Raw genomic sequence first — 12,431 nt, forward strand, 5'->3', positions numbered from 1 at the left:
CAGGGAAAACTTTGGGGGAAAAACAAACAACAAAAAACCTGTTTTACCAGGTTTTTACAAACCTCAGTCCTGCCAGAAGCTTTCATCTGCATGGAATACGGTTGCTGCCGCATCAACCTTGCAACAGTGCTAAATGATTTCAAGTGCTACGGTGTCAATACAGGTAAGGCAAGTCTTTGGTTACATGTTAGATGCCAAATTATGTTATATTGTTTGACCACATGTAACAAAACAGAGCGACATTGACAGCAACCTGTCTCCCTTGCTAGGCACGATCCAGCTAGCTGTGTTCGAGCCTCTCTTTATAAACCTGTCTAGTATTTTGATAAAGTTACATTTAGCATGGACATTTCGCATAGAGCCCTTGTTCAGTGTGCTCCATGTGTTGCACTCTTAGACAGTTGGCAATGTTTTTGTTTCTTGTATTAGCATGCATGCTGATGATGTTAATAATTTGTAATATATATAATCATGGTCTGAAGTATTTATAACTTAAAATGTTGAACCTTTTTGCACCCGTTCGCTACTGTACAATGTAATCTATGTTGAAAAGCCCCAATCTAGATTTTATTGATTTAAATAGGGGTACATTTTTATATTTACATTGAATTTACTCCTCTAATAGTTCAGAAAGGTTTTAGCTTCCTAAAGCAAGTTACATTTTTCAGAAACTAGCCTTCTGCTGTGCAGTGCAGGGGGTTATAGAAATGAGATGATTATTTCTATGTCTGCAACTGAACATTATTTAATAAGGCAGAAGAAATCCAGGAACAAGATGGTGACGTATTCCCCCATGTCCAAGAAATGCTTTTTATCATTCCAACCTGCCCTCTCCTATGGCCCTTTTCTCTAATGTCCACATTCTCTGCTCTCAGGTCACACCACACTGTGTGATTAAGTATTGATTTAGTCTGGCCACCCATTGCCTTTCTCAGCCGCTCATCAAATATATGAGAGTAGGAGCGCTGATAGGGTGAAAACAATTCTGATAATCTTCACTCACTAACGGGACTTCAGGTGCTGAAACAAGGTGGGCCAATGGTAATCAATGTCTGAGCACTATGGATCACATGAATGGGCACTTTATCTCACTGTCACAGAATGCTACACACACACACTAACACACACGCACACGTGTTAGTGTGCCAATGGCCCCTCATAGAAAAAGTTCTGCCCATAGATGAACTGTATTTACCATTCTGTACCTTGACTTGTTGAAGGAGCTGGCAGATTCCTACCAGGGAAACAAAGCACTCGATAATTACATACATACAAGCTAGTTACCTATCCACCAGTAGCAGTGACAGTCATGAAAACTTGAAACATTCTTGCAAATATTGGTTATTTATGATTCTGAATGTCACTATCCTTTTTCTTTGATGCCACTGATAACATCAGAGTTTGGCCCTTGGCTTGCAAACTGTATGAATGACATCTATGTTTGCTGGTTGATCATTTCCTCAAAAGTACTTTAGTTTTTTAGGTGTTGTAGCATCTATATCTGTGCTTGTAACTGCATTACAACCTATTAAAAATAGATCTCTTTTAATCTGGTCTTTCAATGGCTGCCTGTATGAATTAAATCAATGATATCATGAAATGTTTCAAAACCTTAGCTTGCATTAAAGGTGTATGACTTCACTGATATGATCTACCTTGTGTGTATGTACTAAACTGAATGACATGACTCTAAGGTATGAAGACCTGCTCTTTGTCGATATCAATCAAAGCCTCGTTAGAACAAATGAATGGTTTCAGAAAGTGAAATGCAGTGGGGTTTTTTAAATACATACATTTGTGACATGGACAGTTAGACATTGTGGTTCACAGCAGAATAAACAGAGAAAATTATCTGCCGATCCAAACCAGACAGTGATGGATGTGCAGAGAACAGACTGGATGATGGCAGTGTAAAACTGGATCAGCAGCCCCTGAGGCAGGTTGAACTTCCTAAACTGGCGCAGAAAGTACATCTTCTGCTGGGCCTTTTTGGTGATGGTGTCAATGTTGGAGGCCTACTTTATGTCCTGGGAGATTGTGGATCCCAGAAATCTGTATAGTGCTGTTGAGTATGGTGAGGGGGGCAGTGTTGGGGGGCTCCTCCTGAAGTCCACTGTCATCTCCACAGTTTTGAGCTTGTTCAGCTCCAGGTTGTTCTGACCACACTAGAGCGCCAGCTGTTTCACCTCCTGTCTGTACGCAGACTCATCACCGTCCCTGATGAGGACGATGACCATTGTGTGTCATCTACAGTTCCAGGAGTTCAACAGACAGGTCTCCTGAGGTGCAGTCATTGGTGTAGAGGGAGAAGAGCAGTGCGGAGAATACGCTGGTGCTGATGGTCTGGGTGCTGGATATGATGTTTCCCAGTGCAGAAGGTTTTAGTTGGCACACACATGTCCTCACAAAAGCTGATGTACAATGTCAGATTGTTAGTGAGCTCATCCATGTAGCAGCAGCCTCAAAAACAATCCAATCAGTGCAGTCAAAGCAGGCCTGCAACTCCAGCTTTGCCTCGTTGGTCCATCTCCTCAGTCTTGACCACAGGCTATGCAGATTTGCGTTTCTGCCTGTAGGTCAGGAGAAGATGAACCAGATAATGATCAGATAGTCCCAAAGCTGCACAGGGGACATAGCAATAGGCGTTTTTTACAGTGTAGCAGTGGTCCAGTGTGTTTTTGTCCCTAGTGGGACACTTAATGTAACAAATGTAATAAAACAGCATATCTGCAGCTTGCAGCTCCCTCTTTTTTCGTCTGTCACTCTGCCATTGACTGTGACTGTCCCTTCATTTCTGTCTGTGAATTGCCACAAAAAATCCAATCGAAAGGCAGTGACGCATCACCAAGTTCAGACCCAGCTACTGCAGGTGTCTGGCAGTGGATTTGTCACTGCCAACAGAACTGCGGTAGCGATGCCAGGCTAGCTGTAGTCGGTGCACTGTTGTCATTACTCACTGTTGTCTTTATTTAGTGAATCCAAATTTTCAGAGGCTTGGGTGTTTCCTTTTTGACATTCTGACTCATCCATAAACCGACCAAAATACTGAATAAAAAGTTACAGTCCATTCAAATATTGTGCAACACCAACAGATGAGTTCAGGTGATAAATAAACCTAGTGATTTGAGTGCTGCGCCACACCGCATGGATGAACACATGGCATGTTGGTTTAAGTGCGATAATGGCATCCAAGTTTCATCATGCTTAATCAGGTTTTTCTTCAGTTTTTATAGCCATGTCAAAATTCCCTTAGGTATTGTCCCACAAGGGCTTGGCTAGTAAATCCACCGCCAAGAGATCTGATGAAAGTCACATCTGTTTTACTGCCCCATGTGACCAAGTTACAGGCTGGGCTCACTAAGTAAATAGTGTCATCTGGACCACAAAATAATTAAATTCTGTTTCACATCTGCAGTTGGAGTGGGCCAGATGCAAAAAGTGGTAGTGCACCAGTATCTGCTTACTGTCTCAGATTCAATGTAGATGTGATAAATTGTTTGTATGTATATACACATGCATACTGTGCATCTATTAGCAGCACTTTTAGTTCTATGAGGGGCAATTCAGGGTTCAGCATCTTGCCCAAGGACACTTAGTCATGCAGATGGGGAAGACTGGAGATTGAACTGCTGACCTTCTGGTTGGAAGATGACCGCTCGATCTCTTAGCCACAGTCGCGTACTAACCTGAAACCACACAGATGAATCATTGCATTAGTTCATGCAGGACATGGAGTCATGTGCTCAGCTGTCAGCTACTAATAGGTTATGGACGCTCGTCAGTCACCCACCAATCACAGCCCATTCTCTCACCAAAATGTACCTTGCCTCCTACGCCCACTGGGGGTTCTGCATATGTTCCCTGTTTCAGCATGCCTCAGCTAATCCAGGGAAAATCCAAAGAATGGAGCCTTTAGCGCCAATCATAACTGTATCCTCATTTGCAACAAATGGGTAAATCATGACAAAGTGTTCCTGACTGAACTATTCCATTAAAACAAAGTCCTCGATAGAAGTGCTATAATTGTCATTATTTGCAAGTTAATAAGTCATCAATGAAGTCTTCTCACATCAGTCCATCAGGTCGACAAATGTCAATTGTAGTATTCCTCTGTGATCTAAAATTGTAGCTAAAAAGAAAGTTGGATTTTGTCACTCGGGAAAAGCATAAATTAAGTGGGCATTAACTAATCTAGAAAAATATATGATTTATCCACTATTAAACCTGTGAGTTTTAAAAATAACTCTTAGTGCCTTATTAAAGTTCATAATCCATGTATCATTTGTTCTTTTCATATTCAATTAGAAAACCAAAATTGGAAAATTTAAAAACAAGTCATTATTTCGTTATTCATTTATGTATCTGTTACCAAAAAACAATGTTGTTTTTCGTAACTTGGATTTTTTGCTCAGATCAGAAATACGAAATGAAAAAATGGGTCACGGGCCGAACATCTGGTGCAGGTGAAGGTGCTCTCCCAGCTACCTCCACAAGCACTATGAGAAAGTTAGATAAGAGATCATGGATTTAGGAAGTCACGAGCTGAACAGAGACTGTGGTAATACTGTGTGTGTGTGTGTGTGTGTGTGTGTGTGTGTGTGTGTGTGTGTGTGTGTGTGTGTGTGTGTGTGTGTGTGTGTGTTTGTGTGTGTGTTTGAGAAATGGTGAGCCTGAGAAAAGGATCAGGGTCTTCTGAACTTGCTCTGAACAGGGGAGAGTCATTGTAAACTGACTCGTTCTCATACGCCTTTCTCTGCTTTCTCATGTGGGATAGAAGGTTGTCAGAAGGAAAGACAAGAGAGGAAGCAAAAGATGGTCTAGGGATCAGGCAGGTTGGCATATTGCTTCTGCTTTCGTTTTCTTATTTGAGACTGAGACAAAAGCTGCTCTCCAGCATCTGGAAGTAGACTGCAGTACTCCTAGTTTCATTATACAGTGGATATAGGATGGATTGGTGGTTTCAGGGCAGGGCTTTGTAAAATGCAATTATAAATAAAATGACTCAGAATGGAATTAAAGGTGCAGGAGACAAGTCACTTTCTGCTGCATACAGGTAATATCCTGTTGAATCCTGCTTTTCTCGACTAATTTTCACAATAAATTTCATAAATGACTAAACATTATTCATCTCCTCGCGTGATTCACATAATTTGTGTACCATGCGGTGAAATCTCTCATGAGTCCTGTTTTGTGTGTGTGTGCGTTGCGCTTGTATGTGTGTGCGAGCCACTTAGCTGAATCGTTAGTTGAGAAGGCGAAGCAAGAGGACAATTCTGTCAGTTTCTGACCAACTCCGAGGAGCAGCTGACATGCTCAGCCCCCCCCCATCTCTCTCTCTCTCTCTTTAGCTATATTATTAGCTAAATATTGCTTGTTGTGTGCCTTTTACCCTCTTTAGTATCAATAATCATAAAACCATGATATTACCTCTGACAATAATCGTGGCATCAAAATGTCATATTTTTACATCCCTAGTGATGACTCAGTTTTTGTGTGTGATGAGTCAGTGTTGATATGTGATGAGTCAGTTTAGGTGTGTGATGAGTCAGTGTTGGTATGTGATGAGTCAGTTTTGATGTGTGATGAGTCAGTGTTGATATGTGATGAGTCAGTGTAGGTGTGTGATGAGTCAGTGTTGGTGTGTGATGAGTCAGTTTTGATGTGTGATGAGTCAGTGTTGATATGTGATGAGTCAGTGTAGGTGTGTGATGAGTCAGTGTTGGTGTGTGATGAGTCAGTTTTGATGTGTGATGAGTCAGTGTTGGTGTGTGATGAGTCAGTTTTGATGTGTGATGAGTCAGTGTTGGTGTGTGATGAGTCAGTGTTGGTGTGTGATGAGTCAGTTTTGATGTGTGATGAGTCAGTGTTGGTGTGTGATGAGTCAGTGTAGGTGTGTGATGAGTCAGTGTTGGTGTGTGATGAGTCAGTGTTGGTGTGTGATGAGTCAGTGTTGGTGTGTGATGAGTCAGTTTTGATGTGTGATGAGTCAGTGTTGATATGTGATGAGTCAGTGTAGGTGTGTGATGAGTCAGTTTAGATGTGTGATGAGTCAGTGTTGGTGTGTGATGAGTCAGTTTTGATGTGTGATGAGTCAGTGTAGGTGTGTGATGAGTCAGTTTTGATGTGTGATGAGTCAGTGTTGGTGTGTGATGAGTCAGTTTTGATGTGTGATGAGTCAGTGTTGGTGTGTGATGAGTCAGTTTTGATGTGTGATGAGTCAGTGTTGGTGTGTGATGAGTCAGTGTTGGTGTGTGATGAGTCAGTGTTGGTGTGTGATGAGTCAGTTTTGATGTGTGATGAGTCAGTGTTGGTGTGTGATGAGTCAGTTTAGATGTGTGATGAGTCAGTGTTGGAGTGTGATGAGTCAGTTTTTATTGCACATATTAACACTTCAACTTCTTGTCCTTTCTCTTTCCAGCTGCAATCGAGGCTTGTCTGGGTCACTTGCTGAAGAGAAGGGCAGCTGGTTTTCTCCGCAGTGACAAGATCGCTGCCCTCTTCACCAAAGTCGGCAAAGTCTACGACACCGCTGGCGAGGTTTGCCGCAAAGTGCAAGAACAGCTCCAGCAGCAGGCTGATCTCACCAGGTTGGTTTCCCACAGATCTCCCCAACCCCTCCCTCCTGTACTAAATTTTTTGAAAATAAAACCTATGCAAGAGTGAGGAAGAGCTCACTCAATGCTGTTTAAGACCCAGCTTTAGTATCATGTTTAATTTTTATTTCATCATTTAATGAGTGGAGCATTACCACCATGGCCCATAATAATATATGTGTTACATGTTCAAGTGCTGGTTGAATTTCAAAAAGTTACAATAGTCCTGCAAATATGAAGAACAACAAAGATTCAGATTTTCCCTCACCAAAGTGTAGCCTAACTTTGGAGAGTTTAGCCCGCTTGCCAACAAACTATAATTACATGGTTGGTACATATGGATGGATGTGTAACCGATGCTTGGCTGCACTCTGCTGCAGCTGGCTGGTTCAAATAGTTTTTTCTGCGTTGTGTTTAATTAGCAAGGACAAGATCTTCATGCTATCGCAATTTTATTGCAGTACAAAAATAAGAACAGTAGGTCAGTTATGGCTCAAAGCACAATTCAAACAGCTTCATCAGTGAACATCTTGGAGAAACTCTGAATGAGTGCCAAAAATGGTAAGATAAATGGTTGTATTTATATAGCACTTTTCTAGTCTTGAAGACCACTCAAAGCACTTTACACTACAGTTTGCCATTCACCCATACATTCATACATACAGTGCATCTAGAGTAGCACTTTTTTTTAAAATTTATTTATTGTTGTTATATGGGGCAATTTGGGGTTCAGCATCTTGCCCAAGGACACTTTGGGATGGGAAGACTGGGAACTGAACTTCCGACCTTCTGGTTGGAGGACAACCGCTCTACCCCTCAGCCACAGCCACCCCTATGAAGATGTCCAAGACAGTCTCGGTGTGTTTCAGCACTCGTGTTTGACGTCTAAAGCGACCACTAGAAATTCCTTGCCGCGCTTGGTTCATCTCTCTTCTGTTCATGGATCTGATTCTCCTTCCGTTAGAGCGTAATAACGTAACGTACAGCACTGTGGAGGAGGGCACCCTTGAGCTATATTACCCAACCATTAAATAAATGAATTGTGGAAAGTAGAATAATAACCACATAACCTCTGTTACATTAGGTCGTCTAGCTTCATTTAAAACTGAGCCCACTATAGTCTCTGAAAAACAGCAATGCGTTTACCTTTTTTTTTACACAGTCAATATTTCAAACTAATTAAAAAATGGACGCGTTCATTTTGACAGCACTAATAAATAAGTAAACCTGGCTTGCCCTTATGATAGCTGATGTTTCACATCAGCTGCCAGTTTTATGATTATCTTGCTGGTCCACAGCTGTGATATGTAACGCTATGCTACCACCAAATGGTCATTCATCTTAAACTGAACTGACCTGATGCCACTCTGCTCCATTCTCTTAATTGTTTGCACAGACACTCTGAACAGCTTTGCTATATCATTGATTTCAGGCACCACAGCACGTAATGTTCTATGGTTTCAGCCTGTAAATCAAAAGTAGGACAGCCAGGTCGACCAGCATTGCTGCTGCAGCCCTGCATCATATTGCCCAAAGTCATGTCACCATGAAGCTCAAGTGGCTGAACTATCTCATTAAGGATTGTGAATACAACTTCATTTATTTCGGTGTTACTCAGTGCTGATATCATTCCTATTTGCTCAGCAATGCCCTCAATCACATGTAAAAAGGCATAGGAATTGACATTTGCCTCCATTTGTTCAGCTGCAGCAAACATTTCTACCATTGTAGCATGCAAGATTTAATTCCAAAAGTCACAGTGACCTGAATTTGCATCCTTGAAAATGTATAACGTCAGACCTAAATTAAATCAAATGTGACAAAAATATATTTTTTTATAACAAACAGTGCAGCATCTTAAAACATCCACATACTGCCATGACCCCCACTAACTTAAAAAATGTTTGAACTCCATAGAAACAGATGTTTTCAACATAGTAAATGCATCACTTTATTCTGGCACTTTTCCCTAATCTCTAGAAATGGCAGTTGTAACCTCAATAACACAATCCTCATCAACTTCCAACCAATCTTGAATTTATCCTTTTTTAGGCAAACCCATAGAAAAGGCAGTTGTTAATCAGCTAACTCACCTCTTAAAGATAAATTACTGTTTAAATGGAATTCAATCAGGCTTTCGTGCCAATCACAGCACAGAGACAGCCCTTATAAAGCTTTTAAATAATATTTATTTTGATATTGACTCAGGCAAAACATGAATTTTATTGCTTTTAGGCAGGGAATATTTTGTTTCCATTTGAAACTTCAAGTCTGTTTTCACAGACTGGAACAAACTGCCTTGTAGTTTGAATTCCCCCCTTTCTTCGCTTTTCTTAATATATACTATATAATATAACTATATTACACAGTTTAACAATCTCAACAAATATTAACAACTAAACAGCTTTAACACTCCTTAGTTGACCGGACGTGGCTAAGCTAGACATTTAGTCTTAAAACTTGGTGTAAATCACCTCGTTATGAGAGTAAATCCACCCACAAAAATATTTACCAATCAACCACTTGAACTTGACCTGATCAGAAGACACAACCAATGCATTCTGAATTTTATTCACTTTTTTTTACAATTGGGAGACAGTCTGTTTCACAGCAGTTTCATTGATTTCTCGGAAAATCATTCATGATTCTCGATGACAAATCCAGCATGTTTAGGGGACTGATATTCATGTGTTTGTGAAATTCATGCAGATCCAAGTACAAATCTGGATCAGGTGAATTTAAATGTGGATTTAAAGGAGACTGTTGGGTCCGGTGGAGGTATACACTTTTAGGTATCAAGAAAACTACCCTAATTACAGTAGTAATCTAAGAAAGTTTGATTCAGCTTTTCATTTTCAATATTGAGGTAACTCTCATACTTAATTTGTGTACACTTTGTGATAACCCTCAGGCCTACGTGTATGTACTGTATTTCTGCATGCACGTTTGTACACACATAGTATGATAAATGGCTTAATTTGCAGGCACTTATGTACTAGCCAAGCTGTTTTCAAGCTCATTAATTGTCCATTAGCCTGAGCCACATGGCTACCACATATCTCTCCAGGGCTGTGCAGAGAGGTTTAGAAATGAAGGGGGGAAAGCTTTGAGCAATGAAAACATGCTTACACACACTGACACACATCCACACAACATCTGTGTAAATGATGTACAAACAATAAAACACAGTTAGAATTTGAGTAAGATGTACATTACTGCGTTATATGATGTCGATCAGCTGAGTTAAACGTGTTTGGGTGGACTGGGTGCTCAGGTCTCCGTCTTCATATCAGCCACCATCTCTGGCTGATCTGTCACGTCTCATTGGCCTTCGTTTCCCCAGATGGACTGCACACAGCATTAAAGCCTATTATTGTGTATGTATGTGGTCTGCACAAGTCACACCCCTCTCACCAGCATGCATATATGCACACACACATGCTCACACAGCCATGTTCTCACCAACCCCCATCACCCTGTCTTCCTACCTAAGGGCTCCATCTCTCATTTACCCTGGTTGCCATGGCAACACAGTTTGTGCCACTGACAGGAAAAAAGGCAGAGAGCATGATGGGAAACAACAGACAGAGACAGACAGAGAATGTGATATCAGTTACAGTGGTTAAGTAAATGTTAAGAACAGCATGAGGGTAGAATGGGGTGTGGAGAGTAGCGGCATATCCCCTACACTCCCTTGTGTTGTTCCTCCCAATATATTTAGCCATCTTTAATGATACTACCATCTTAAAGTTCCAGTGTGTAAGATAATAAAACATTATAAGGTGCTAAGGTGGAATGTAAACATGTGCAGTCATGATTTAGCAGCAGTTATAGGGAGGTATGAACAGATATGAATTATTGCACTCATTATATTTTTATGTAGCTTAGAAATATGATGAATAGAAAGATGTAGCAGAATGAGAATTATTATAAACTAAATAAATAAATATAGTTCTTTGTGTGTAGGAATATTATAATGTGTAAATTAATATGTTGCTATAAACAGATATAGTGACTTTCACAGAGCTCAGGAGTTCAACAGTCTTATAGCCTGTGGGATAAAACTGTCCCTGAGTCTTGTTGTCTTGTTCCGGAAGCTGTGGTCCCGTCTGCCAGACGGCAGCAGACAGAACAGTTTGTTGCTGGGGTGATGGGGGTCTTTTAGTATCCTGTATCCTTCCTACAACGCTTGGTGTAGAGGTCCTCCATGGATGGTAGCTCCGTCCTGGTGATGTGCTGAGCAGTTTTCACCACCCTCTGTAGAGTCTTACGGTTGAGGGCGGTGCAACTGCCGTACCAGGCCGTGATGTATCCGGTCAGGATACTCTCGATGGTGCATCTGTAGAAGTTGCAGAGTATCCTGGAGTCCATGTTGAACCTCCGCAGCCTGCGGAGGAAGAAGAGCCGCTGACGAGCTGTCTTTGTGATAACTATGGTGTGATGAGTCCATGTCAGGTCCTCAGTGATGTGAACCCCGAGGAACCTGAAGCTGCTGACTCTCTCCACAGGAGTCCCATCGATGGTGAGGGGGGCGTGTCCATCTCTCTGCTTCTTCCTATAATCCACAATCAGCTCCTTGGTTTTGCTGACATTGAGATGGAGGTTGTTGTCCTGGCACCAAGATGTCAGGGCTCTGACCTCCTCTCTGTAGGCCGTCTCGTCGCCGTCTGTGATCAGGCCGATGACGGTGGTGTCGTCAGAAAACTTGATGATGGTGTTGGAGCTGTATGTGGCCAATGCAGTCGTGCGTGAACAGGGAGTAGAGGAGAGGGCTGAGCACACAACCCTGGGGGGCTCCGGTGTTGAGGGTCCGGCTGGAGGATGTGATGTTCCCCATCCGCACTGCCTGGCGTCTGCCTGTCAGGAAGTTCAGGATCCAGTCACAGAGGGCGCTGTTGAGCCCGAGGTCCCTGAGCTTGATGACGAGCTTGGAGGGCACAATAGTGTTGAATGCTGAACTGTAGTCAATGAACAGCATCCTCACATACGTGTTCCTCTGGTCCAGGTGGGAGAGGGCAGTGTGGAGGGTGAGGGTGATGGCTTCGGCTGTGGACCTGTTCTCCCTGTAAGCAAACTGCAGGGGGTCCAGTGAGTCGGGAGGGAGGAGGTGATGAACTGTTTGACTAACCGCTCAAAGCACTTCATGATGATGGGGGTGAGTGCAACTGGGCGGTAGTCGTTGAGGCAGATGGTTTTTGTCTTTTTAGGGACTGGAATGATGGTGGACTCTTTGAGACAAGTGGGGACTATAGACTGGAGCAGTGACTTATTGAAGATGCATGTGAACACCTCTGCCAGCTGAACTGCACACACCTTAAGAGCACGGCCAGGGATGCCATCAGGCCCAGGAGCCCTATGTGTGTTGATCTTTTTTAGGGATCTGCACACATCTGCACTGGTTAAAACCAGGGGGGGCAGGAATCCTGAGCCTTCTGTACCTCCACAGCTGGGGGTCTCTCAAAGCATGCATAAAATGTGTTCAGTTCATCTGGGAGAGATGCACACACTCTCTCGGCACCACTTGTTGTTCTTTTATAGTCTGTTTTAGTTTTTAGTCCAGACCACATGTTTCTAGCGTTGGAGCCCTTGTAGTCAGACTCCACTTTGTTCTTGTATTGTCTTTTAGCACTGCTAACAGCTCTCCGGAGCGCATACCTGGAGTTCCTGTATTCATCCAAATAACCGGCGCTGTGCGCGACAGCCCGAGCTTTGAGTTTGGCTCGGACCTCGCCATTTATCCAGGGTTTCTGATTTGGGAATGTTCGTACAGTAATCCGCGGCACGACGTCATCGATGCATTTGCTGATGTAGCAAATGACCGCGTCTGTGTGTGTGTGT

The 12,431-nt window shown here is 42.4% G+C and overlaps 1 protein-coding gene across 4 annotated transcripts in view; it reads left to right on the plus strand.

Annotated features, from left to right (window-relative positions):
• Positions 1 to 12,431, plus strand: part of sgsm2 (small G protein signaling modulator 2) — a 72,975-nt gene that overhangs the window by 21,900 nt on the left and 38,644 nt on the right. For all 4 annotated transcript variants that reach the window (XM_069533766.1, XM_069533764.1, XM_069533765.1 and 1 more), the window contains one exon: positions 6,419 to 6,587. In XM_069533766.1, coding sequence (XP_069389867.1) covers positions 6,419 to 6,587 — 169 coding nt within the window. The remainder of the gene's footprint in view (positions 1 to 6,418; positions 6,588 to 12,431) is intronic.

Source organism: Paralichthys olivaceus, chromosome 11 (assembly GCF_024713975.1).
Source record: "Paralichthys olivaceus isolate ysfri-2021 chromosome 11, ASM2471397v2, whole genome shotgun sequence".
Lineage (NCBI taxonomy): Eukaryota > Metazoa > Chordata > Actinopteri > Pleuronectiformes > Paralichthyidae > Paralichthys > Paralichthys olivaceus.